Genomic DNA, 26,897 nt, shown 5'->3' with positions numbered 1-26,897 from the left:
AAGAAACATTTTTAAGCATACAATGATCTAAATTAAACGCCTCATTAAGGGCAGGGATTACCCTAAAATCTGGCTGATCCGGGCCTTTGGGGTCTACTGTGGATTTCACCAATAAAGAGATCTCCGAAATCCACTGAGGAAGAGCGTGAAAAATATTTACCTTCTGAATATTTGTGACGTTTCTTTAAAAGACCGCAATAAATCACAAATACAACAATAATCACAGCAAAGGCAACGACGATGATGGAGAGCTCAGTTCTTCTCAGCGAGGACGTCTTCTTAAACCATGTTTCTGCAAACAAAATAAAGATTAAAAAAAACGTAATGACATCATTTCAACACAGGAAAAGTGGCGACAGTGTAGCGGTTACATTGGGTGGGCAGAATAAACTCCAAAGAAATACCCCCATTTCACCACCACACTCAGACTTTACTGTGAAAGGTCCAAAACCCCACTACTTGCAGCCAAGGTGTAAGGAAATGGGCTTTTTGTAGGTCAACACCCACTTTTTTGCCGCCATGTTTCACCGATACAATGGCTCTGAAATGCCCCAAGAACATCTAAACAGGACTCAGTGTATGTGCGCTGACCCTTGAAATGGTGCATGTTTAATTGGCTTATCCCCGATTGGCATAGCCTAACTTAATTGTAAGACCCTAGTATATGGTAGCAGGGGTACCCAAGGCCTGTAAGTTAGAGAGTTCCCCAGGGACTGCAGTACTGGTTGAGACGCACGAGCGGAACAAGGTAAAACATGGCTCCCAAGCTGCCACTGCAGACTGGAAGGCCAGTTTAAAACTGCTAACTCGACTTTCCTATTTAAGGTAATGGCAAAGCCCAACCCTCTCTTTTTAATGTATGTAAGTCACCCCTATGGCAGGTCTAACGAGACAAAAGGCAGGGTGCTGTACATTAAAAAGTGGAACAGGTACTTTTATACCTTCAGGTACTTTTACACCTTCCAGCAGTAAAAACCCCAAATTGTCATTTTTACTGTGGAAAGTCTAGTTGGCCCACTGGCAAGTACAGAGTTACAGGCTGGCACCCCTGCTAACTTCTGAATGGGACTACTAAGGTTGGTACTGTTTGGTATCAAAAGAATCAGTGCATTAAATCTGATTTAATGTTTGTATCAAATTTAATGTCACTGGTGAGTAAAGTGCAACTTTAGAGGTTGCCACTTTAGTTGCCCAAGGTTTCCAGTGCTTGTTTACTTATGTACATGGGGCTTCTCCTGCAGACAGTTTTCTGTCCTCTTGGGGAGATGTGCTAAAGTCAAAATAGGGGCCTCCATGAGAGGTAGGTGTTCGCTCCATCCTGCAGGAAGCCACACGGGTGTTAGCCCAAAAAAGAGAGCTTGAAAGGAGAAGCCACCCTTGAAGGGAAAATGGACGACACTTAGGAGAGGAGCACTCTATTGCTTAGGCAGACAGCTCTGGCACCCAAAACTCAGATCACGACCCACTTGAAAGAAGGGGAGAGGATGTGCCGTAACAGCTAGAGCGGCTGACTTTGAAGTTGGGGAAGCAGGTTCAAGTCCCGGCGGAGGCTCAACATCTTGTTATTCTGGGCAAATCACTTAATCTCCCAGTGCCTAAAACAATGAATGTGTCCATCTGTAATGCAACTGGTGCTCATGTGAAGTCCTTGGATACCTTTGGGTCGAGTTCATGCTATATAACACCCCTCAAAAAAGGACGAAGAAGGACTGCCCTGCTGCACCTCTGAAGACTTCACCTACCGTGACCTGCTCAAAGGAGTTGTCTCCAGAGCCTAGTCAAGTCAAGAGACTTAAAAGGCCAGCTGACTGGCCTCCTGTTTGCAGCACAGGGACACAACAGCTGAAGAAGCCTGCCAAAGGACATACAATCAAAAAAATAACAATGCCTTGGGATAGATAAATGTGCTAAACAGTAAGACGAAGAGAAACTTAATTTAACTCTTCCTTTAGATATGAATTTTCTCAATAACTACCATGCAGGGAAAATTCCCTTCTTAGCAGGCGAGAGCATTTTTCATGCTACCACCCACCGGGAGTAGACTTAATGTTTGCTCGCTGCTGGCGGGAGCTTTGAAATCGCTCCCTGTAAGTGAGAGCAAAACAGGGAATCCACTATGTTTGGGGGTGGGCACCCCTGGATACAGCTGGAGCCAGCCCTGAGGAATGGCGTCCTCTGGCCAGTAATGCTGCTGGAAAGGGGGCTGTGTGGCACCCCTCCCCCTTTTGCCCCAGGGGGAGGGGGGTATGTATGGGTGGTGGTTACCTGGGACAAAATCAGCCCTCCTCACCATTTTCATATTCAGCCAGGCTCTGGGGGATGAAATTGAACCGGTAGGGGTGCCATGTTACCCCCTCCCCCTAATATATCAATAAAATTCCCCCCGCAACCCACAGGGCAAAAAGAAAAAGTAGGATGGGGTTAACCGTGCTTGCTTTTTTAAAATAAAATCCCACAGATCCTCTGAGAATTCAAGGGAAAATGTTTGAAAAAGTTTTTTGCCCGCAGTGGGGTACTAGTGGGACCCCCACAACCTGCTCTCTTTGGTTTTTTTTTGTTTTCCTTTATTCTTGGGACTAAGCTTAGTTCCAGTCCCAAAATGGCTGACACCACTTCCTGGATGAAGTGGTGGCAGCCAATCAGATATCAGCGATCTGGCAGATCCACGTTGGAGTTGCGTACCTAGATATACATAATGATAACGTTACTTACCCAATAAGCATCTGTTCTTGGCATGTAGAGCTGTAGATTCACATGCTTTATATACTCCTGGCATCTAGTGTTGGTTCCGGATGTTTGCAAGTTGTTTTTCTTCGAAGAAGTCTTTCCAGTCACAAGGTAGGTAACTTCTCCTTTCAGTGATAGTGTGCATGGGCATCAACTCCATTGTTTGATTGTTTTCCCGCAGAGGGTGAAAATGGAGTTAGTAAGAGTAGAATAGAGATGTCCATGCGTATGCATATAAAGTAAGAGCGAACTGCAACAGGTAGAGGTACCCGGGGAGGCGGGTGGGCACATGTGAATCTACATATCTACATGCCCAGACAGATGCTTACTGGGTGAGTAAAACTATCCGTTTGAGGCATGTGAGCTGTAGATCACATGCGTTGCATAGACTATACAGCAGTATTCTACCAAAGCGGTGGCTAACTTGTAGCTCTTGCAGTTGTCTGAAAGTGTGTCCTAAGTACTGGCTGGCCTACATTAGCTTGTTGTCTTGCTAACATATCTACCCAATAGTGCTTGGTAAATGTGTGTGGTGTAGACCATGTTGCAGCCTTACAAATGTCAACTATGGAACTGTTTCCTAAGAAAGCCATAATAGCCCCTATATTGTGAGTGGAATGCGCTCTAGGGGGTATTGTTAAAGTTATTTTTGCCTTTGCATAACAAGGTTGAATATATTTAACAATCCACCTGAAATTCCTGATTTGGAAATAGGATTGCCCTTGTGAGGTGGAGCAAAAGCAACAAAAAGTTGTTTAGTCTTACGGATTGACTTTGTCCTTTCTATGTAGTATAAGAGGGCTCTTTTGACATATAAACTGGTTGAGTAAAGAACACTGGTAACTCAACTGAAAGGTTGATGTGAAAGGCAGGAACTACTTTAGGTAGAAATTTAGGGTTGGTACAAAGAACCACTTTGTCTTTGTGAAGCTGGAAAAAAGGTTATTCTATGGTTAGGGTCTGTAACTCATCCACTCTCTTCAGTGAAGTGATTGCAATGAGGAAAGCGATTTTCCACTAGAGAAATTGCAGTTCACATTTATGCATGGGTTCAAAAGGTGGGCCCAATAATCGTGTGAGGACTATGTTAAGGTTCCACAGTGGGGCAGGTGGAAGTCTTGGTCGTATAACTCTTTTTAGTCCATCCATAAAAGCTTTGATAACTGGTACTGATAAGAGATAAGTGTTGCCTGCTTTGCAGATATGCAGCTATCGCAGCGAGATGTAAACGGATAGAAGTGTAAGCTAATTCTGACCGCTGGAACTGTTCCCATACGATATTTTGTATGGGAGCATCAAGAGGATTAATGTTATTATTACAATAAATAACGAAGGGCTTCCATTTAGCTCCATATCAAGCTCTTGTATTATGCCTGCTGACCTCTCTAATAATGTTCATACAGTCTGGTGGAAGATTCAGATAGCTAAACTCTATGACTTCAGGAGCCAGTTTGCTAGGTTCAATTCTTTGGGATCTGGGTGTTTGATTTCTCCATGGCTCTGTGCGAGGAGATTGGATGTGAGATGCAGCTTTTGATGTGGAACTTCTGATAGCTCCAGCAGGGTCGTGAACCAAGGTTGACAGGCCCATGTGGGAGCTACTGAAATCAGTGTGAGGGATGTTTGCCTGAGTTTCCGAATCACTGATAGAATGAGTGGGAGAGGCGGAAAAGCTCAGGCAAATATCCCTGACCAGCTCATCTATAGTGCATTGCCTCTGAAGAGCGGGTGTAGACACCTGGAGGCGAAGCTTGGGCATTTTGCGTTTTCGTGTGTGGCGAAAAGATCTATTTGAGGGAACCCCATCTTTGAAAGTACAGGAGGAGAACTTAAGGGTGGAGTTCCAACTCCTGGATTTTCTACTTCCGTCTGCGGAGATGCTCGTCAATCTGATTGTTTACTCCTGCTAGGAGATAGATTTTGTGGTGTATGGCCCATTTCCAAATGTCTTGAGCTAGGTGTGACAGTTGGAGAGAGTGTGTCTACCCCCTGCTTTTATATATAAAACATAGCTGCCATGATGTCATTGCAAACTAGGACAGCGTTGCCTCCAAGGTGAATTTGAATGGTTTTGGGCGATAGAGACACTGCTAGCAGCTGTAGATGATTTATGTTGAGAGCTTTTTGCTTTTGACTCCACAAGCCTTGAATTGTGTGTTTCTGGAGATGAGCTCCCCAACCAGTGAGCGACGCTTCTGCTGTTAGTATTGTTTATGGAACAGGGTCTATGAAGGGCCGTCCTTATGACAAATTTTGTGGGTTTCACCAATACAGAGAGCGATGGGTACGGCCGTTTACCCACACTAGAATGGTTAAGAGACCCTGCGACTGGTTCCACTGACTGGCTAAGCATTCCTGAAGGGGACGCATGTGAAGCCTGGTGAGTGAGTGGGCTGAAACTGAAGAATCAGAGCCTGAATACTGTGAATTCTGGCTGCATTGGGGAAGGCTAGAACTCTTTGAGTATCTAAAGTGGCTCCTAGATAGTTCTGTGTTGGAAGGTTGAAGATGTGATTTCAATACATTGACTGTAAACCCCAGTTGGTTCAGTAACTGCAGTGTTATGTGAGTGTGCTGGTAACAATTTGGGTATGTACTGGCTTTGATGAGCCAGTCGTCCAATTATGGGAAGACATGAATGTGTTGTCTTCGTAGGTGAGCAGCGACCACAGCTAGACATTTCGTAAAGACTCTGGGAGCAGTGGTGACTCCAAATGGGAGTACCTTGAACTGGTAATGCGGCGCTGCTTACACAAATCTGAGGAACGTGCAATGCGCAGGATGTATTGGAATGTGGAAATACGTGTTCTTTAAGTGTAGAGTTGATAAATTCACCCTGTTGTAAAAGTGGGAGCACTTGTTGAAGCGTCACCATGTGAAAGTGGTCTGATTGTATGTAAAGGTTTAATTTTCTGAGGTCTAAAATAGGTGTGAGAGACCTATACAGGGAGTATACGCCCGACCCCGGATATGGGCTCTAATTCTCCCTTCAAAGGGAGAGATTGAACCTCTTATTTGAGGAGGTGTAAATGGTCTGGTGACATTTTGTGTGAACGTGAAGGAATGTTTGGAGGATTGTTGGTAAGCTCCAGGCAATAACCAGAAAAAATAATTCCTAGCACCCATTTGTCTGTAGTTATTCATTGCAAGACGGGTAGGAATTGTGAAAGACACCCCCAACAGATGTTAAATGATTTTTTGGGGGGGGGGGGTGTAGCCAAGTCACTGTTTGGTATTAGAGGGAGAGGTGCATGTGTTGGAACCTCTACCTCTACCTTTGCCCTTTTTGCCATTGTAGCCCCCCTCTGAAGAAACCCTTGGAAGCAGAGGGCTGATTGTTGCTCTTGTACGGTGCAGGGGCAGTGTCTAAGGAGGTATTCCTGGACCCCCCATGATAGATGGAGCGGCAAAAAGGATCCCCGGCCAGAAGGGGACTGTTCGGCTCCGATAGATTTTGCCACGTCTGTGTCCTTTTTCATCTTTTTTAAGGACGTGTCTACAACAGGACCAAAGAGGTGTTGTTTGGCAAATGGCGTGTTAAGAATAGAAGCTTGAACTTCTGGTTTAAAGGCAGAAATTCTTAACCATGCATGCCTTCTTAGTAGCACGCTGGTGTTGACGGCCCTGGCCGAAATGAGAACCCCATCTATCAAATACCTAATAGAATTGTTAGAGATGAGCTTTCCCTCTTTCACTAAGTCTTGAGCTTTGGACTTGTGCTCATGAGGCAGGAATTAGAGCAACTGCTCCATTTCATCTCAATGCGCCCTATCGTACCTGGCTAAAAGGGCTTGGGTGTTAGAAATGCGCCAGAAATATGCAGCTTGGGAGGCTACTCTTTTCCTGCTCTTACTGCCGGATGTTTGACGGAGGACGGGATACTGCACACAAGGGTTTAAAATAAATAAATTACCAAACCTTTCTGGGACTTTACAAGAATTCTATATCCTGGTTCTATAGTGTCAAACCGGAGTTTTGATTAACTTTTACTGAAGATTTGCCATTCAGTGTGATTTTTTCACACCTACAGGACTCCCCTTCAAATACTTTGGAATTTGGTTGGATAAGGGATGAGTACTGTTGCGTGCAGGAAGATTGTTAAGAACCAAAATAAGTTGTCGCTTTCACTCTAGAAGTATATTATCCTGATGATGACTCTTAAAGCAATTCTGGGTCGAAACTCCGTCGACGCTTCTAACATGGCCTAAATCGGAGATGACACTATTGTTTGATTGTGTACTGTGTTAATTGTTCTATGTATATTTTTCTCTGCCACTGTTTTTTGAGTTCACACTTGTCAATGTTTTTTAGTGTATAGTATGAGTGTAACTGTCTGAGCACCCTTTGTTTTTCATTAAATTCATTTACATAATCACTTATGTATGTGGTTATCTGTGAAATTATGTTAATATAAGGTGTAGTCCCCCTTTATGCACAGTTTTCTTATTTAATTTTTATTCAGTTGGGTAGTTTGTTAACTTAGCTCAAGAACCATTGTTTGGAAAATAGCTATTGTTACCCCTGGTTCTTGCTCTAGGGTTGCCCTTGTGGTTAGTAAATCACTCTTTTCCCAGAGGCGTCTACCAACTTAGACTCTTTGTCTAGAGGTGGAGCATCTCCTGACGTTTGAGAATAGGCCAGTTTACGGCCATTAGAAACTACTAACGAATCTAAGGGTAACTGGGCCTTGATATAAACTAGGTCTGAGGGTGCAGATTTATACTTTTTGTCTATCCTGGGGGTGAGAATACATGCCTGAACAGGATCCTTTAATATGTCATCCACATGTCCTAGCATACCTTTGAGCATGGGAAGTGTGTGTGTATCTTTGGGAACTACTAAGTGTTTCAAAAAGGAAATCCTCCTCTAGAGATTCTTTGTGTAATTGAAACCCCCGTTAATCAGCAGCTCTGCTTAACAGTTCTATATAGCCTATGTTGTCATCTGGTGGAGAAGGTTTAGTAGCGTAAAGATCATGATCGCTACCTGTGGGAGAATCTGTGTTGTAATCCTTCCAGGGATCTGCAGGCGCAGGATCATTGTCCCCGTCCCTATCCCAGTCATCCTGATCATCAGGTGTGTATGGTGTTAGTGAATTAGTAGGGTTGTGTAGAAAGTGGCTCTGTATATACTGCACCAAAGTAAGATACAGTGTGCACAGAGTCCAGCTGTCCCCAGAGGTTTGGCAGAGGTTAAAGTTAGATTCAACCTTAATCTCTAAAGCGGTAGCTTGGTCGTGCAGTAAGGCAGTATCAGAGGACAGTGTTAATGCATTTATTGTACCCACTCAATTATCAAATGAATTCACACACTCCGAGACTGAACTTGAGACCAATTGGGTTTTTGTATTAAAAATATACAGTTAATTTATTTTTAGAACAAAGCAAGCCTGGCACAGATTTGCATAAAACACTTTACAGTAGTAAGATGCTTGCATTGAATGCTTAGAATGTACAATAGGACTTTGAAGCAAAATGTAGTACAGGAGATGCAAGGCCATGCAGTACTCAGTACACGTTTAACATTGAGCTCAATGGGAATTTTAAGTAAACTGCAATCGAATTACTTAACACTTTCCTTACTCAGGGCTCAATCCTAGATTCAGACCTGGTGCATTACCTACAAACAGTTGGAGGAAAACGATTTGGTTATTCGGACGTTTTTAAAGACAAGTTTAAATATTTTGAAAATTGACACTTAGAAGAAATTCAGAGAAAACCTGCCAATGTTATCCCTTGAAAGGAAATGGTATCATCTGTTTAGGTACAATTGCAATTACTTTTCCTATTCAGTGCTGGGTACCTAGACCCAGCACTGGGACCTTTCCTGCAAGCAGGTGAGTAAATTCGTTTTTATCAAACAGGCGATTTTTAAGCAATATTTCAATTTATTAGAAAGTTGACACTTAGAAGAAATTCTAGGAAAAACCAGTCAATGTTACCCTATGGAGAGAAATCAGGTTGTCGACTTTCGGGTAAGTACTCGACCAGGAAAGTTAGAGTTCTGGGGCTAGACTCAATGGTCTCCCAGGTTCGTAGTTGCACTCTGGTTGCACCCTCAGCGGCACCAGGGCGGTCGGATGCAGAGTGAGTTAGGCCCAATGTTAGCCTATGGTGGTCAGGGGGCCTTCGGTTGGTGGCTGCTAGTAGGCAGGCCACGCGGCTGTGGGAGCAGGGCTCCTGGTCACTTGCTCAAGGCAAGTGGGGGATTCGAACTGCACAAAGGTTGCACCTTCAGGGGTGATCGGGTGCAGTGTGCTTTTGAGCCGTCTGGCGCTCAATGTATTTCAATGGGAAAGCTGCAAGACGAACAAAGGCTGCAAGCTCGGAGATGGAGATTCTTCAGGTGCGACCACCACTTCGAGGGATAAGGTGGAGGGTTGAAGGTTGGGTAGGCACCCTTGGATTGGGCACTCAGGCCTTGGGCAACGGGTGCAAGGGTGTCTTGTGACGTCGGAAGTCTTACCCTCAGGAGGTCGCGGTTGAAGGGTTCCCTTGAGTTGAGGCTGCAGGCGTCGTCAGGAGCGCCGAGGTGGGTCTTTGGTCGATGGGACTGTGGTCACTGTCGGCTGGGGGACCTCCTCGTGGCCTTTGCCACTTCAACTCGGGCCGGGCTCGGCGGGTGCAGAGTGGACAGGATTCGCGTTCTCGGGCCGGAGCCAGAGAATGCAAGTTACTTGTTGAACAGGGTCTGCTGTTCACAGGAGTCCAAGTCTTTTCAAAGGCCAGGCTGTCAGGTCCACCGGGGTTAGTAAGGTTGCTGACTGTTTGTAGAAGCCGGGGTCCGCAGGTTCGAAGGGCGACAGGCCTGTGGGGCTGGGGCCAAGTCTGTGGGCGTTATCTCCTTGTTAGCTGGCTGCACAGCAGTTCTTCTGGTCTTCTTGTTGCGATCTTGATCTGTTGAAGCAAGGCTCAGGGTGCCACTAAATATGAAAATTAAGGGCCGTTATAAGTAGGGCAAGGGCAGGGACCAATGGGTCCCTTCCCTGGGGTGAGTACACCCCCTATACTGTCAATCTCCAGTGGGAGGGGGCAGGAGCCTATCTGTGATTGGGCAGGGCTCCCCATCTTCAAGATGGTGAGACTCTGGAGTTGTGCTTCACCTCCCCTCCCCCAACTGAGGGGTGGGGTCGGCAGAGGCTGGCACACCTCCTTTCCTCACTTTGAATTTCCTGCCAATCTTCCCGCCAGAGTAGGGGTCAGAACCGGTGGGCACCAGTTGCTGAGTACAGCAAGTGGTCTAGAGTAGCTCACAAAGGCGGCAGGCCTTTGAAGCTGCTCCTGCCCGTCCTGGGGGAGGGGGCCTAGCACCTCCACCCAGGATGTGCATTGTGCAGACCTCGAGAGCGGATGACTCACAACCCAGGGGTCTTGTCTGGTGACAGCTGAAGCAGCCATTCAGTAGAGACACTGTTGTGGGTCAGTTTCAGGGGGCAATTCTAAGTTGCCTCATATTGTGCATTTGATACCAAACTTCCCAGTCTTCAGTGCAGCCATTATGGTGCTGTGGAGTTCGCAATGACAAACTCCCAGCACCATATACTCTGAATGGCAGCACTGCACTTACAGCACCCAGGAATGGACCGGAGTATGTAGGGGTACAGGGCGCATGCACCTTTACCCTCACCACTGGCATAGGGAACCCAGCTAGAGGGGTGACTGATGTATGCCAGGGCAATGTTTTGTAGGCATGGCACACAGGGATGTGTGCCATGACGACTCTTCACTTTGTATTGCACAGAGACAGGCAGCCTGCCAAGGCAGTGTGTGAGTGTCAGGGTACAGGGCTTCTAAGGGTGGCACAATAAGTGCTGCAGCCCTGAGAGGTCTTCCCTGGTCACAGTGCCCTGGGTACCTGTGGTACCATTTACCAGGGGCTGACCTGTGGCCAGAGATGCCTTGGGTTAGTTTTTGGGGAAGAACACAGGCCCTGGGAACCTGATTGGCAGAAACCCAGGGCACACCAAGGAAAAGTGCATCAGTAGTCTGGCAAAAAGTGGGGGGCTACTGCAACCGAAGCCCACCTTCCTACAGGTTGTGTTTCTGGAAAGGAAATGATGGAGTAGGAGGAGAAGGTTAGTACCTGCATGTTTCTTCTTTAAAGGAATATGATAGGCTTCCTCTGAGTTAGATTTGCGGCAATTTGGTCGCAACCTGTCCAGTTTATGGATTGATATACAGTTCCTATTGTTTCGGGTCAGGTTTTGGAGGCGGGAAATCGAAATGGGGATCCTTTGATGGTTTCGGAGAATCTTTATGTTTCGGTGCCAGTGTCTTGGGGGCCAAGGATTTAGGTGCTGAAGACTATTTCGGCATCGAATGAGGTGAGCCCAAGACAGGTTTCAGCTTCGATCCCAATGGTGGACGACCGAAACCGGAAGGCTTTGGCGTATGTTTCGGTGCCGACCATGGCCCGAAGGCAGAGGTGGAACCAGAGCATTTTTCTTCAGCTGAGTTGAACTTTGGGGCAAGGGAGGATCAGTACTCACGATACGCTGACTTTGCGGAATATCTTGGTCCACATGGGAGCCGGAGACGGGGACATGGTCCTCTTATTCTTCCTCAGCCCCCATGGCCTAGCCTGTTGCTTGTCCGGAATCTTCTCCCAAGAGGTCCGGAATGGAGACGGTGTTCTGACTCTACAGGTCGCGACGTCGAGCCCAGCGGTCGTGGGAGCGTTTTCTTCGAGCGGAAAGATTTAAACGCATCTTAGTCTTATTCGTTGTCCTCTGGAGATAAGCACAGGTTGCACACCTCGTGCGAGTCGGTGCACGGAAATTCGCGTGGCACCAAGGGCAAAATTTAATGGTGTCCGTGCCATCGACTGCGAGCTGGACCGATACGGGTAAACCCAACGGTCTTCCACGAGTTTCCCGATCGGAAAGTTTTTTGTATTAAACATGATATGCAGAGAAAGGGAATACACAATCTAAAACAATACAGTTGAGGGTAAGTGGATTGCGCACCGAGAACCTGAGAAACGGTGTCAAACCGGGGCGCAGCAATTCACATCCGAACCCGGTGGCGTAAAAAAACAATCTGACAATGGAGTCAATGCCCATGCACACTATCACTGAAGGAGGACTCTCCTACCTCGTGACTGGAAAGACTTCTTCGAAGAAAAACAACTTGCAAACATCCGGACCCAACACTAGATGACAGGAGTATGCAAAGCATGTGATCTACAGCTCACATGCCTCGAACATCTTGTTTCTTTAATAACTCCAACAATAATTAACAGATTTAAACCAAATCACAAAAGAGATCTTTCTGGACCAAGATCTGGCGTTCTGCCAAATTTGGTGTAATTCTGTATATAAAAAATTTAAAGTGGCATTATAGTTCAATATGGTAATAGTATCTTACTTTGTATTAAAAAAAAAATACCTTAGGGATTCACTGAAAAAAACAAAGGTAAACTGAGGTTGTAGTTAGGTGAAAATATCAGTTAAAACATACCCTTTTAAACTAACAAAACCATTGAAATTCACCATTTATAGTTATCCCGCGTGCCCTAAATTGCAAATGCTACTTACCAGTATGCATCTGTTCTTGGCATGTAGGGCTGCTGACATTCATATCTGTGCATAGATCGCCGCCTAGTGTTGGGTCCGGATGATTGCACATTGTTGTCCTGGAAGAGCCTTCGAAGTATCACGAGATAGGTGGCTCCTCCCCTGGACTACAGTGCGCATGGGCATCGCCTCCATCCCCAGATTGTTTTTAGCCATTGGCCGAGATGGAGTAAACTATGTGAGTGATGACCATGCTAAGAGCATATATATGAATACTGCAGCTGCTACAGGCGCCGGGGAGGAGGGTGGGCGATATGAATGTCAGCAGCCCTACATGCCAAGAACAGATGCATACTGGTAAGTAGCATTTGCAGTTCGAGGCATGTGGGCTGCTGAATTCATATCTGTGCATAGAATACATAGCAGTCCTCCTATTATTGGCGGCCGCCCGTGCCAGCTGCAGCAGTTTGAAAAAGTGTTTTGAGAACAGCCTGACCAACAGCTGCCTGCTGTTTAGAGTGCACGTCTACACAGTAATGTTTAGTAAAAGTATGTGTGGTAGACCATGTGGCTGCTCTACAAATATCCTCTAAGGGAATGTTCCCAAGGAAAGCCATAGAGGCCCCCAACTTTCTGGTGGAGTGGGCTCTTGGTGGAATTGTGAGAGTGCGTTTAGCCTTAGCGTAACAGATCTGAATACATTTCACGATCCACGTAGCGATACCAGCTTTGGAAATAGCGTTACCCTTGTGGTGTGATGCAAAGGCAACGAAAAGTTGCTTGGTCTTTCGAAAATCCTTTGTCCTGTCAATGTAGTACATTAGGGCTCTTTTAACGTCAAGGGTGTGGAGCATCCGCTCCGCCAGCGACTCAGGGTTTTGAAAAAACACTGCAAACTCAATTGTCTGGTTTATGTGGAATTGAGATACAACCTTGGGTAGAAATTTAGGGTTAGTGCGGAGCACCACCCTGTTAGCAGGTACTTGGAAGAAAGGTTCTTGGATGGTGAGTGCCTGTAACTCACTAACTCTCCGTAGCGATGTAATTGCTACTAAGAAAGCCACCTTCCAAGTCAGAAACTGAAGCTCACAAGAGTGCAGTGGCTCAAAAGGAGGACCCATCAGCCTTGTAAGAACCACATTGAGGTTCCATTCTGGGGCTGGTGGTGTCCGTGGTGGAATGACCCTTTTGAGTCCTTCCAGAAATGCCTTGATAGCAGGAACCTTGAAAAGTGATAGGTGTTGCCTATTCTGGAGGTATGCGGCCATTGCAGACAGGTGAATGCGGATGGAAGAATACGCCAAATTGCATTGGTACAGATGGAACAGGTAACAAATGATGTTTTGAATGGAAGCATCCAGCGGGTCAATGTCGTGGTTTGCACAATAAATGACAAACCGCTTCCATTTAGCCGCATAACATGCTCTAGTAGTGGGCTTTCTTGCCTCCCGAATGATGTCCATGCAATCGGGGGGAAGATTGAGGTAGCCAAACTCTAGGACTTCAGGAGCCAGATCGCCAGGTTGAGCTGTTGCGGATCTGGGTGCTGAATGTCGCCATGCGTCAGAAGGCTGGGTGTGAGATGAAGCCTTTGATGCGGTACCACGGAAAGTTCCAGAAACGTGGTGTACCATGGTTGGCGAGCCCACGTTGGAGCAACCAGGATGAGAGTCATCGAGTGCTGCCTGAGCTTGCGTGCCACCAGCGGTATCAGAGGTGCTGGGGGAAAAGCGTACGCAAATCTGCCTGACCAGTTCATCCACATCGCATTGCCCTGCGATTGCGGGTGTGGGAACCTGGCGGCGAAGCTTTGGCATTTTGCGTTCTCCCTTGTGGCGAACAGGTCTATCTCTGGATGACCCCACCTTTGGAAGTACGGTTGGAGTACTGATGGATGTATCTCCCACTCGTGCATTTGGTGGCTGTGCCTGCTGAGCAGGTCCGCCATCTGATTGTCCTTGCCTGGGAGATGCTCCGCCATGAGGAAGATGTTCCTCTGAATGGCCCACTTCCACATGCTCTGAGCCAGATGAGACAGCTGCGGAGAGTGTGTGCCTCCTTGCTTCTGAATGTAGTACATGGCCGTCATGTTGTCCGTCCGGATCAACACGACCTTGTTGCACAGATGTACTTTGAATGCCTTCAAGGCCATGAAGATCGCCATCAGTTCCAATACATTGATGTGCATCTTCCTTTGCTGTAGCGTCCATAGTCCCTGCACTGTGTAGTGGAGTACATGCGCTCCCCATCCCTGGAGAGAAGCGTCCGTTGTCAGGATAATCTGTGGCACTGGCTCTTGAAACGGTCGGCCCTTGCAAAGGTTTTGTGGATTCCACCAATGCAGAGAGTTGTACGCCCGACCGCTCACCAACACTAGGTCTGTTAGTTGCCCATGAGCCTGAGTCCACTGACGTGCTAGACACTCCTGGAGCGGACGCATGTGTAACCTCGCGTGCGGGACAATGGAGATGCAGGAGGCCATCATGCCTATCAACTGCATGAACACCTTCGCCGGAAGCGAGTGCTGAGGTCTGAAACGTTGGATCAGCGTCTGAATACTGGCGATTCTCACTGAATTTGGCGGCGCAGTGGCTGCCAGAGTGTCTATTGTCGCGCCCAGATACTGCCGTATATGGGTGGGTTGGAGATGGGATTTTGGGTAATTCAGTGAGAATCCCAGATCGTGCAGGAGATGAATGGTGCGGGACACGTGGTCGGCGCACTGTTGTTCTGACTTTGCCTGAATGAGCCAGTCGTCCAGATAGGGATAGACGTGGATGTTTTGGCGTCTTAGATGCGCCGCCACAGTCGCCAGGCACTTTGTAAAAACCCTTGGCGCTGTGGTGACCCCGAAAGGCAGAACCCTGAACTGGTAGTGCTGGTCTTGAATGGTGAATCTGAGGTACTTCCTGTGTGAAGGATGCAGGGGAGTGTGAAAGTATGCATCCTTGAGATCCAGAGTAGCCAGGAAGTCCCCCTGCCGAAGCAGAGGGAGAACCTGCTGCAACGTGAGCATATGGAAGTGTTCTGACAGAATGTACCAGTTGAGGGGCCTGAGGTCCAGGATGGGCCTGAGGGATCCGTCCTTTTTGGGGATTAGAAAGTACAGAGAGTAAACTCCTGTTCCCCTTTCTTGCAGTGGCACGAGCTCTATTGCGCCTTTTTGCAGCATGACTTTGACCTCCTGCTGCAACAAGTGCAAGTGCTCGCCGGACATAGGACGGTTTCTTGGAGGTATGTTCGGCGGAGTGGAAGTAAGTTCCAGACAGTAACCGTATTGGATAAGAGATTTGACCCACCTGTCCGTGGTGATGGATTTCCACGCGGGCAGGAACTGCTGGAGTCTCCCCCCGACCGGTGTTGTGTGGTCGGGGGGCAGTGACAAGGCGTCACTGTTTGTTGGTGGTGGAGGACCTGGAGCTGTTGTTTCCACGTCCCCTGCCTTTGACGTTGTTGCCCCTGTAACCACCTCTACCCTTGTTGGTGTATGAGGTTTGGGTGTTGCTTTTATAGTACTGCGTGGATTGTGATGCCTGACCCCTTGAGGTGCCTCTGTTATTGGAGCGGCGAAAGGAACCACCCCGAAACTGCTGGGACTGTAGGGCCCCCATAGACTTAGCAGTGTCCGTGTCTTTCTTCATTTTTTCAAGGGTTGCATCCACTTCAGGGCCAAACAGGTGGTCTGGATTAACTGTTTGATTTAAAATGGTTGTCTGTATGTCTGGTTTAAAGCCTGATATTCTAAGCCATGCATGCCTACGCAGTAACACGCTAGTGTTTATAGCCCTGGAGGCGGTATCAGCCACGTCCAGTGCGCACTTAATGGAAGCATTGGTGATTAGCTTCCCCTCCTGAATTAACATTTCAGCTCCCTCTTTGTACTGATCAGGTAAGTGCTGCAGAAGTGTTTCTAGGGTGTCATAGTGCGCCCTATCGTAGCGTGCAAGTAGGGCTTGCGTGTTCGAAATGCGCCAAATATTAGCTGCCTGCGCAGCAATACGTTTTCCTGAGGCTTCAAAGATTTTCGATTCTTTGTCTGGGGGAGGAGCATCACCCGTGGTCTGCGAGTTTGCCCGCTTGCGTGCGTTGGATACCACCAAAGAGTCCAGCGGCAAGTGTCCCTTGATGTACGTCGGATCAGTGGGCGCTGCCTTGTATTTTTTGTCAATACGAGGATTGATGACTCGCGCCCGGGTGGGCTCCCTGAAAACCTCAGGCGCGTGCTTCAGCACTCCCTTGAGCATAGGCAATGTTTTGACAGTCTTTTCAGCCACCGAGAAAGTGTCAAACAGAAAATCGACATCCACTGGGTCCGCATGGAGGTCGACATCATGATTGGCCGCAGCTCTCTCAATTAGAGCCTTGAAGGCTGCAGAGTCCTCTGTTGGAGAAGTTTTTGCTGCAAAAAGCTGCGGTTCGTGTCCTGACTGAGGGTCCTCAGGGTCGCCTCCAGCAGACCATGGTTCATTGACCTCCTCTGGATCCGAGTACGCTGGATAATTGTACTCCTCCTCCTCATCTCCGTCACCCTCCCCAGCGTTAGAGTGAGTTGGTGAGAGTTCTAGATTTTGTGGAGATGCAGGATCCATAGGGGCAGAAGTACCCGCAGAGTCCAACTTCTTCTTGAGTGGAATACGAAAATGTTCTAACACTGGCTCCGGGGTGATCTTCCTTTTAAGGAGAGAGAGTTTGCCTGTGTTGGCGTCGATGACAACCTCTCGACGCTCCTCGTCCACGAGTGGCTGGAGCCGAGGCTTCGGCACCACCAATGACGCTTTAGGCGTCGGCACCAGCTTCAAGGGCACCCCGGCCCCATGTTTTGGAGTGAAAGCCTTCGGCGTCGTCTTCGGCGGCAGCGTGAAGTGGATCGGCGTCTGCGCCTTTGCCGGTTTTTGGGGAGGCTTCGGCACCACATCCTTCGGTTCGGGAGCCAATGTTTCCTTCCGAATACGTTGAAGGGACTCCGTGACCTTCTTGGTAAAGTACGGTGAGGGCTGGACCGGCTCGAGCGATTCTTCCGAGTCCGGAGTCGGGTCGGCGATCAAAGGCACGGTCTTCGGAGCCGACACATCACCACCCTTGGCCTTGTCGACCGGAATCGGCGCAGCCAGAGCTTTGGGGTCGTCTTGACGCTTCTTCGAGGCTTTTTTCGGGTCATCGACCTTCTTAGCGTCGACGCGGCTCTTTAGAGCGTCGACCATCTTCGGCGCCGACGCAGCTGCGTCGGGCGTCTTCGCCTTCGGCTTCGACACCGGGGTCTTCGGGTCGGCCATCTTGGCGTGGCTCTTGATCTCGGCGGCCATTTTGGACTTTTTAGGCGCTGAAGCCTTTGGTCCCACCATTGCGACTTTCACTTTCGGTTTCGATACCGGTGGTGCGGACCCTGATGGCTTCACTTTCGGTTTCTGTACCGGGAGTGGCGCATCACCAATGTCCGTGGCCGGGCCCGGAGGCGGGGCCGTGGGACGAGTATTGAGGTCTTGGGTAAGGCCCGAAGGCGATCCCTCGACCTGGGCCGTATAACGGGGATTGACCCCTGAGTCAGTCTGAGGATGCTCCTCCTCTGAGCTATCCTCCATGGTGGCAATGGCCCCGTCGTCGTCCCCTACCTCCTCGACGACTTCCTCAAACTCCTCGTCTCCCGCGTCGTAGTTTTCATCCTCTGACGCCGGGTTGGAGTCCGAAACTTGTAGGACATCGTCGTCATCAACGTCTTCTTCAAAGATGTTGGCTGGCGGGGGCGCTGATAACTGGGCCTGGAGTCTTGCGGCCCGACGAAGCTTGAGAGTCTTCTTACACCGGAACTTGGAGCAGGCCATACACCTGGCCTCATCGTGGTCCGGCGACAGACATTTGTTGCACACTGGGTGCACGTCGAGGTGTGAATACTTTGAGGTGCACACCGGGCACCTTTTAAACGGAGTTCGTTCCATGTTGAAGTAGTCTGGAGCGTCGTGTAGGCCCGTCCGCGCCGACAGCACGCGGAAGGGCAGCAAGTGTTCGGAGCCTATGAATAAACAAACCCGAACGATGGACAATACCGACGCGAATCCTAAAGACCTTTTGGTCTCAAGTTAGGAAAGTTAAACAACTATCGATTCCGACAGAGGGAACCGAAACACATCCGAACCCAATGGCGGAAAAAAACAATCTGGGGATGGAGGCGATGCCCATGCGCACTGTAGTCCAGGGGAGGAGCCACCTATCTCGTGATACTTTGAAGACTCTTCCAGGACAACAATGTGCAATCATCCGGACCCAACACTAGGCGGCGATCTATGCACAGATATGAATTCAGTAGCCCACATGCCTCGAACACACTATGATTGGAGCCTCTGCCATGCACCGTCCTGTCATCAATGATGTCATTCCAGATATTGCAGTCATGTTATCAATGAAGTCACAGATCATGTTGTGAGTGCTGTAATAAGTGGGGAATTAGAAAATCACTGAAAAAAGCCCAAAATACTATAGCTATTTGTTTTATTCCCACGAAAAGTAAGATATTATTACTATACCCAACTATAACATCATGTTAACTGTTTTTTTTTTCAATATATTTCTAGTTTTTTGGTTTAACATAAAGTAATATTTTATTACCATATGTAATACCAACCCCATGATGCACATGGCCTTTGTACCATGTGTGCCGTGAGGTTGGTCGCAGGGCCTGGCCTGCATGCAGGCCAGGCCCTGCATCCAACCCCTCAGGGTCAGGCCCTGTATCCAACCCCTCGTGGGCAGCCAACCCCACACCTCGTACGGCCTTCGCACCCGGCACGCAACCCTACGCGAGCATACCTACCCCCTTCTGCAAGCAGCCTTTGGCCATCTGCATTGTGGGGTTGGGCGCAGGGCCTGACCCCTGCAAGCACCCACCTCCTGCAGTGCATGGCCTTCTGGCATGCATCTCGCAAGGCATGGACGCACTCAGGAAGACCTACTAAATTTGTCAGAGTTTTAGATGTAGTAAGTAGCAGACAACGCTTTGGATACTAGCTGCTAAGTGGTCAAAGTGATTTGAGAGGCAGTAACTGAAAAACCTTTTCCATTTGGCAGCATAACAGGGACGAGTAGTAGGCTTGCATGGCTCCTTGAGTATATTCATGCATTTTGGAGGTAGGCTGAGATAACCAAACTCCAGGACTTCAGGAGCCAGATCACAAGGTTAAGGCTCCTGGGGTCAGTACTTGACTTCTCTATGGTTCTGCATGAGAAGGCCGGCCTGTTGGTGGGGGTTGTGTGCCGAACCACAGAGAGCTCGAGGATAATGGAAAACAAAGACTGTCTGACCCAGGTGGGAGCCACCAAGATGAAAGTGAGGGAGGTTTGCTGAAGCCTCAGTACCACACACAGTAGGAGGGGGTAGATGCAGGAAAGAGTAGGTAAATATCACTGACCAGTTCATCCACAGTGTATTGCTCATGGACTGGGGTCGTGGCAATCTGAAGGCGACGTTTGGGCCTTTTGCGTTTTCTGCTGTGGCGAAGGGGTCTATGTTGGGAACCCACATATCTGGAAGTATGGGAAGAGGATGCGCAAGTGGAGTTCCCACTTGTGGACTTATTACTGCATCCTGCTGAGGTCGGCAAAGTCGGTGTCTACCCCCAGGAGGTACTCTGCTAACAGATCCTGTGGTGGAGAGCCCACCCCTAGATGGCCTGGGCGAGCTGAGTGAGATGGGGAGAATATGCGCCTCCCAGTTTCTGTAGACAATACATGGTAATCATGTTGTCAGTCTGGATGAGGACTAAATTGCCCACGATGTGGGGGAGGAAGGCCTTTGGCACTAGATGGACGGGTAACGGCTCCAGATAGTTGATGCAGAGGTCCCATTTACTGGGTTCCCACTGAACTTGAACAGTCAGGTTCTGTAGATGCACACCTCACCCTGTGAGGGACGGGTCAGTTGTTTAGGAACTGGGTCGAGAAAAGGCTAGCCTTGCAACACATTGTTGATGTTCCACCACTGCAGGGAGCAAGGAGTGTGGTGACTGATCAACACTAGACCATCGCAACGACCCTCTGTCCGAAACCATTGATGCATTAAGCATTCTTACAGCAGGCGCATGTGTGACATGGCATGGGCAACACCTCGAGATACAGGAGGCCATCATGCCCATGCCAAGGAGGTGCAGGACAGTCCAGATTGACCTGTTGGTCTGTCAGAAAAGAAGAGAGCAAGGCATTAAGGGACTGGACCCTTACCCGGCTAGGATAGGCCCAGCCCACCTCTGCGTCGAGAAATTGGGTTGGAGTTGAAGGGACTGGAGGTGGGACTTCACAGCGTTGATGGTAATCTCCAGTATATGTAAGAGTTTTATGGTGGTCTGTTTGTGTGCAAGACACTGCTGCTACATTGCACTCTTAATCAACCAATCCTCAAGGTATGGGAATACGTGTATACCTGGTCTTTGTAAATACCTGAGGTGCAGTGGGGACACAGAATGGCAGTACCTTGAACTGATAGTGTTTGCTATTTACCACAAAATGGAAGTATCGCTAATGCACTGGATGAATCAGAATGTGAAAGTAGGCATTTTGAGGTCAAGTGTTGCCATTAAATCACCTTGCTGTAGCAGCGGAATGACATCCTGAAGACTGACCATGTGTAAATGTTCTGACAGGATGTACAGGTTGAGGGGCCTGAAGTCCAGAATGGACTGAGAAATGAAGAAGTAGAGGGAATATTCCCCTGAGCCCTGCAAGTGCTGTGGCACAGGCTCTATAGCACCTTAGAGACGGAGTACTTGAACCTCTTCCCGAAGGAGAGGTCAGGGTCTGTATCCCGTGGAGGGTCCATGTCATAGGAATCCCATGGGTTTCCCTGCTGGGCATGTCATATGGGCCCCCAGCTATGTCGGCCAAAGTAAGAGTGTGGTGACCCCTGCGGTTTGGAGGAAAGTTAGTCAGCAGGAGAAGCAGATGGGGATGATGAGGCTGAGGGCCTGGGAGGAGTGGACAGCAGGCTTCAAAAACTCCACTCGCTCACCCGCAATGGCGAGTCAGATTTTATCAGGTCAAGCTATTTTTAACACCCACTGGTCCGTTCTGGCAAGTGAATAAATCTGGAAAGGAACAGGCATTTTGTTCATTCAGAAAGTAAAAGAGCAATAAAGATGCCTTTAAATCTTGTTTTTATGTTCACACATTTGCTGCCTGTTCATGGAAAGAGGTCAAATGTGAGTTTGTCTTTTTGCTAACTGCTATTTGGAAAATTGAGTTTCTTTTTCTTTCTTTTACTACAGTTGGAGGTTTTTGTCAAGTGAGCTGTCGGACAACCATTGTGAAACAAAAGGCCGTAAGATGTCAGTTTTGTTTCTAACATATAACATTGAAATAGCTTGTAAATGAGTAGTACAATTTTCGAAATGTATCATGAATTTAAGTAATTTTTTTGTAATTGAGAAGTGTGAAGCAAACAAAGATTTAAATTGGGGCAAAACAAATCAGAGCACTTTACTTGGCGATGTGAAAATGCCAAATATTTACAGAAACCCTATTTCCAAACACTGTTTGTACAGTATATAGTTTTATCAGTAAAACCGCATGTAGGTGGAAAACATTGTGGCCATTTCAATGTAAAATCTGCTGCTTGCAAAGGACAGTGTGCTACCATTTGATGCTTTAGTTATGTATTCATTAAAAGGCTTTAAACAGGTTGTAAACATGATTTGATAAACATGCCTGACCTAACCCTGATGACAAGGCTGTTAATGAACTAAGAGTCGAAAAAAGGTTACACGGTAAACCCTACTCACAAAGATGCCATGCCATATGCGCAATCGCAATGCAGGAATGGATTAGTGAGATATCCAAAGGAGAAAGCCATACACAACTCAGTATTGGGTGTGAACAATGGTTATTTATGTGAATATAAAAACAATTAATCAATTGTACAGTGCATTGTGTCCCCAGTGAACATGGAACCTACAACAATTAGTGACATATTAGCGACAAGTACATATGGTTTCCAACAAAATGTTAAAAGTCGACCATCCAGAGAAATCAATAATAGGAATGGTTCGCATTATTTTTGGTGACAGTGTTTCAACCCCTATAGAAATGAGGGGTCTCTTCAGGACCTAGCAATATAAGGACATCTGAGTAGAATGATACTCTGTCATTGTGATAGATGTGAACCTCAGGAAGGTGTGAAAGCAAGCGGTTACTCACATGGGACCCAGTCGGGCACCCAGCGAGGAGAGGGGGAATGACAGAAAAGCTGAACTGCACGGAAGTGCAGTTGCTATGCAAATGCCTATGCACACAACACGGAACTCTTGCGTCTATGTCTCACGCTACTATACGTATATAGCAGCGTGGGACATAGACGCAAGCGGTCCGAAGGGAGAACGTAGCGGTTGCACGCGCGGCTTGATTCCTAAGCCACTGCATAGAATACTACACAGGTACACGGGCCGACATGACCTGTTCTCTGCATCCTTTTTGATGCTACCATATACAGGAGCATAATTTGATCTATGAGGACAATCATCCTTCTGCCTGGCCTCAATACAATACACGTACTGTCGTGTGTATACGAATTTGCATAGCAACTGCACTGCCGGCCGGGTCCCATGAGAGTAAGCGCTTGCTTTCACTTTTTCACCTTCCTGAGGTTCATACCTATCACGAGGACAGAATATTATTCTATTCAGATGTCCCTATATTGCTAGGTCCTGAAGAGACCCCTCATTTCTATAGGGGTCGAAATGCTGTAGACGAAAATAAAGCGAACCATGCCTATTATTGATTTCTCTGGATGGTCGACTTTAACATTTTGTTGGAAACCATATGAACTTGTCACTAATAAGTCACAAATTGTTGTAGGTTCCATGTTCATTGGGGACACACTGTACTGTACAATTGATTAACTGATTTTATATTTACACAAATAACTATTGTTCACACCCAATACTGAGTTGTGTATGGCTTTCTCCTTTGGATATTGCACTAACCCATTCCTGCAATGCGATAGCGCATATGAATATTAGTACTTTCTACAGATCCAATTTCTTCCACAGGAACCACTGTTTCTGGTTATAGTTAATGAACTAAGAAGCAAGTCTGGCCATGTTGATTCTATAGGTGGCTAGATTAGCATTATATATGAAATAAAAGTTTAGTCTATTAAATCAGACAAAAGAGTTTTTAGAACAATAGACATATGTGATAATGAAGAAATTGGCGGTTCAGTGAATAAAATATTTGCCCAGAATAACATCATTTGAAACCAGTTTATAGGTCAAGAGCATTACAATTAGGTTGAGTAGGTTGTTTAAGTCACTAGACCTGTAGGTCTAGTAAACGTTTTATGATTTTTTGAGGCCTCGACAGGTAGTTCATGCTGAGTAAGAGGACTGGTGGCTTTGTTGTGTTTCTTCTGCTGCTTGGTCGGGGTGGGAGCTCAAAGGCCTCCTCTAAACTAAGCTGCCTTTTAGAAGGCTGAGTGGCGGATGCCAGAGGCTGCCTAAGGATTCAACTTGTCTGGTAGTGGATGATAATATGTCTATGGTGGAAGTGGAGTTCGTCCAGTAGTTTTTGGAGCAGATGGATAAAAAACATTTTGCCAGCACCAAATGCTTTGGAACTAGCGCAGATTTTGGTTTCAACGCCGAAAGTTTCGTATCTAAAGGTCGGATTGGCTCCAAGCTGAGAGCGGTCAGCGCAAAATAAGTCGGCTTTAGTATCTTCTTTGGTGACGAGCCGAGGATGGGCGTGGAGTCCAAAGTTGTGCTGACCATGGCCCAAAGACAGTAGCTGTCCGGGAGTATGTCCCTGTGGGTCCAGAGAGACTGTATTCCCCTTACGGGTGTCTACTCTGAGTGCGAGTGGTGTTGAGAGGTAAGGGGGGTAACTGTATTCACGACCTTCGATCTCAAGGTCAGAGTCAGAACTGGGGTTGGGGGTGGCGACCTCCTTGTTGTAGGCGATGGCTCTGGATGATTTTCCCCCTCAAGGACTTGGGTGCTAAAGAAGTTTGGGGCTTCATCTCTGCTCCTGCCGATGTCTCAAGTTGACAAGTTAGATGGCCTTCAAGAGTCTTCTTCAACTAAAAGGAGATGGTGATCAGGCGCATTACCAAGAGATGGAGTCACACTAACTTGTGACTCATGAAGAATTCTTCGAAGGAAAAAAACTTGGAAACATTCCGCCTAATACTAGAAGGCAGGAGTATTTACAACATGTGTATCTACAGCCACACATGCCTCAAACTGAATTTTCTCCAACCACACCTTTGCCTTGAGAGAGGCCCTGGGTTTTTCTTGATGAAGACACAAGGTAATTTTATAACGCTCAGAGCCCAGCCTTTCACCTGGGCCCCATTCTTGTTTTTCTCCCACAGTTTAATATTTTACTCCTGAGCCTCTAAAATGTGGGAGGCCTGAGTACCCACAGCAAAGGCTCATACACAGCTGAAGAACTCGGAAATGCTAGTCACAAAGTAAACCTGGTGGCCATGTGATTGTACAGGCCATCTGTGTAGTAGCAAACTAGGGTATTCTTCGTAAAAAGATGTTGATGACGGCCCGGGATGCTCACATTTCTCTTTCATGTGGATACAGTTCAATATGGTCTGGAAACAACAATTTAGGCAAGCAGTCTGTCTGAAGCCACAGGCACTAGATGTATGGCCAGTGGTGCAGGCCCTTCACAGGAACAATATTCCATATTCTGAAACACCAGTAGCTACACGGTGCCCAAAACGCGAGCTAGTATCAATTTACAGTGTAATTGCTCAAACTGGTTTTATGTCCTGAAGAAGCACTATCATACCACACTTGACTCACTGCGCTTTTTACACTTTACAGAGGCAAACTGGTCATGTGAATAGGTTTCTACACCCACCCTGGGATTACTTTCACATTTAATAAATCAAAGACAGAAACATTGATGCATAGGGAGAAAAACTACACAAGTATGACGCTCTTGAGACTTCACTGCAAGGTTCTGACTGGCCCCATAAAAAGCCAGTAAGATTTTTTGAAAACTTACTTCTGTTCTCATTAAGTGAAGAATGATTTTTTTGATTCTTAATACAGATAGCCAGGTCAATTCTGATCATGAGGTAAAGAAAAGGACAAGGACTGGATGGTTATGCGCAAGACAGGAAATGCAATACCTAGTGGTTTAGCTTGTACAAACTGTATAAGCTACAATAAGCTTGACTTGAAGCCTGAACTTTGGGGCTTAGGATGTTGGGACCACACTTTAATACAGAAAAGACAAAAAATTAAAGCATGCTGAACGGTGGCCCCCAGTTGAGGAAAAATAAACACTGATGGATGCTTCTAACTTTTTTAATCAGCATATGCGATTGGAAAGAGGATGCAAGGCAGCGCGAGTAAGGGGTTTGTTGAGTAGTTTGAACATCATACATGCCAAGTGCTGAATTTCTCACTAATGCTAGTAAGTTTTCTACAGAATGGCAAGGCTCACCAAAAGTCAGAAATTTAAAAGGCTAAAGGAGGAACACCAGGTCAGACACCCGCAGTTAAAGTGGATTGGGATAGACATAAAACTATTCAGATTTGTTCAGAATCTTAATCAGAGAAATCAGAGTTCAAGGCAGCAACAAAGTCCCCAAACAGAAACCAGCACCCAAGTCCCCTAACAGAAACTAACTCCTAAGCAAAGGCACACTGAATTACCATACCATTGTTCGGATGTCACCCAAATTGTCGGACCTTTGTGACCGCCACTCACCTGATACAATAAGTGATGACTCTTTTTGCTGATTGGAGAGGACTGTTCCGACCACACAGGTAAAGGGCTTGTTTGAATTCTGTGTTATGACCTGAGAATATTCAAGACTATAGTAGTGATCTTCCTGCTGGACTTTTAGCTCAGAAAAGTCCCCTGTCGCCATCTGTCCATCGTCTTTTATATTCAGCAACTTGGGCTCTGGGTACCATCCTGTCGACAAGCACATCATCTTTATCCCACCATCTTGGAGGACTTCAATGCCAATGCTAGGATCGGATCCCGTTGCTACAAAACAGCAAAGTGAAATTAGGGTCACAGAAAGGCACATAAACCAAAAGATAAAGACCATTAGAGCCCTACTACATAACACCTTCCCTTGCCTGTTCCAAGACCATATACGCTTACAAACATCTCTGTCTGACTAGACTACACCCAACCCTTTTTTTAATCCTGTTCTCAGCAATTCTGCTGGAAAGCAGTACTACGCTGTGGGAAGCCGGCTCTTTATGCAATATATCAATAATCTGATAAACAGTGTAAACAGTCCAGGAGTTCCCTTACTAGTGGGCAGGGCTTGCTATACAATCCCAAAATGCTCTGTTAAGGAGTAGTGTGGTAGAGCAGCCTTAGGCCTAACACGGAGGAGTGCAAGACATTTGCAAATACACCCAACTGACTAATAAATGGTAACATGACTCAACCAGGTGATCCACACCAATTTATAAAAATAGCAAGTAACTTTACACACGTTTAGGCATCAGAGAAAAATTGCTCAAATAAGCACGTTTTAAAATATAAATTATTTTCTGTTCAAAAATTGGACTCTACAGTTTTTGAACTCTGCAATGTATTCCTATGAACGGAAAAACAAGTTCAGCAAACAGGTACAGTACATCAACTTACAGGACCAATCTCGAGGAGTTAAGGAGAGTGGTGGGCAAGGTCC

At 47.0% G+C, this 26,897-nt stretch overlaps 1 protein-coding gene across 5 annotated transcripts in view; it reads right to left on the bottom strand.

The window, feature by feature from the left end:
- Positions 1-26,897, bottom strand: part of LOC147703671 (butyrophilin subfamily 2 member A1-like) — a 415,432-nt gene that overhangs the window by 273,570 nt on the left and 114,965 nt on the right. For all 5 annotated transcript variants that reach the window (XM_086932017.1, XM_086932018.1, XM_086932019.1 and 2 more), the window contains exons 4-5: positions 25,952-26,236; positions 161-292 (exon numbers count right to left, since the gene is read on the bottom strand). In XM_086932017.1, the coding sequence (XP_086788143.1) occupies positions 161-292; positions 25,952-26,236 (417 nt within the window). The remainder of the gene's footprint in view (positions 1-160; positions 293-25,951; positions 26,237-26,897) is intronic.

This window comes from Lissotriton vulgaris, chromosome 7, assembly GCF_964263255.1.
Source record: "Lissotriton vulgaris chromosome 7, aLisVul1.2, whole genome shotgun sequence".
NCBI classification, from domain to species: domain Eukaryota; kingdom Metazoa; phylum Chordata; class Amphibia; order Caudata; family Salamandridae; genus Lissotriton; species Lissotriton vulgaris.
This window is presented reverse-complemented; position numbering and strand designations above follow the sequence as displayed.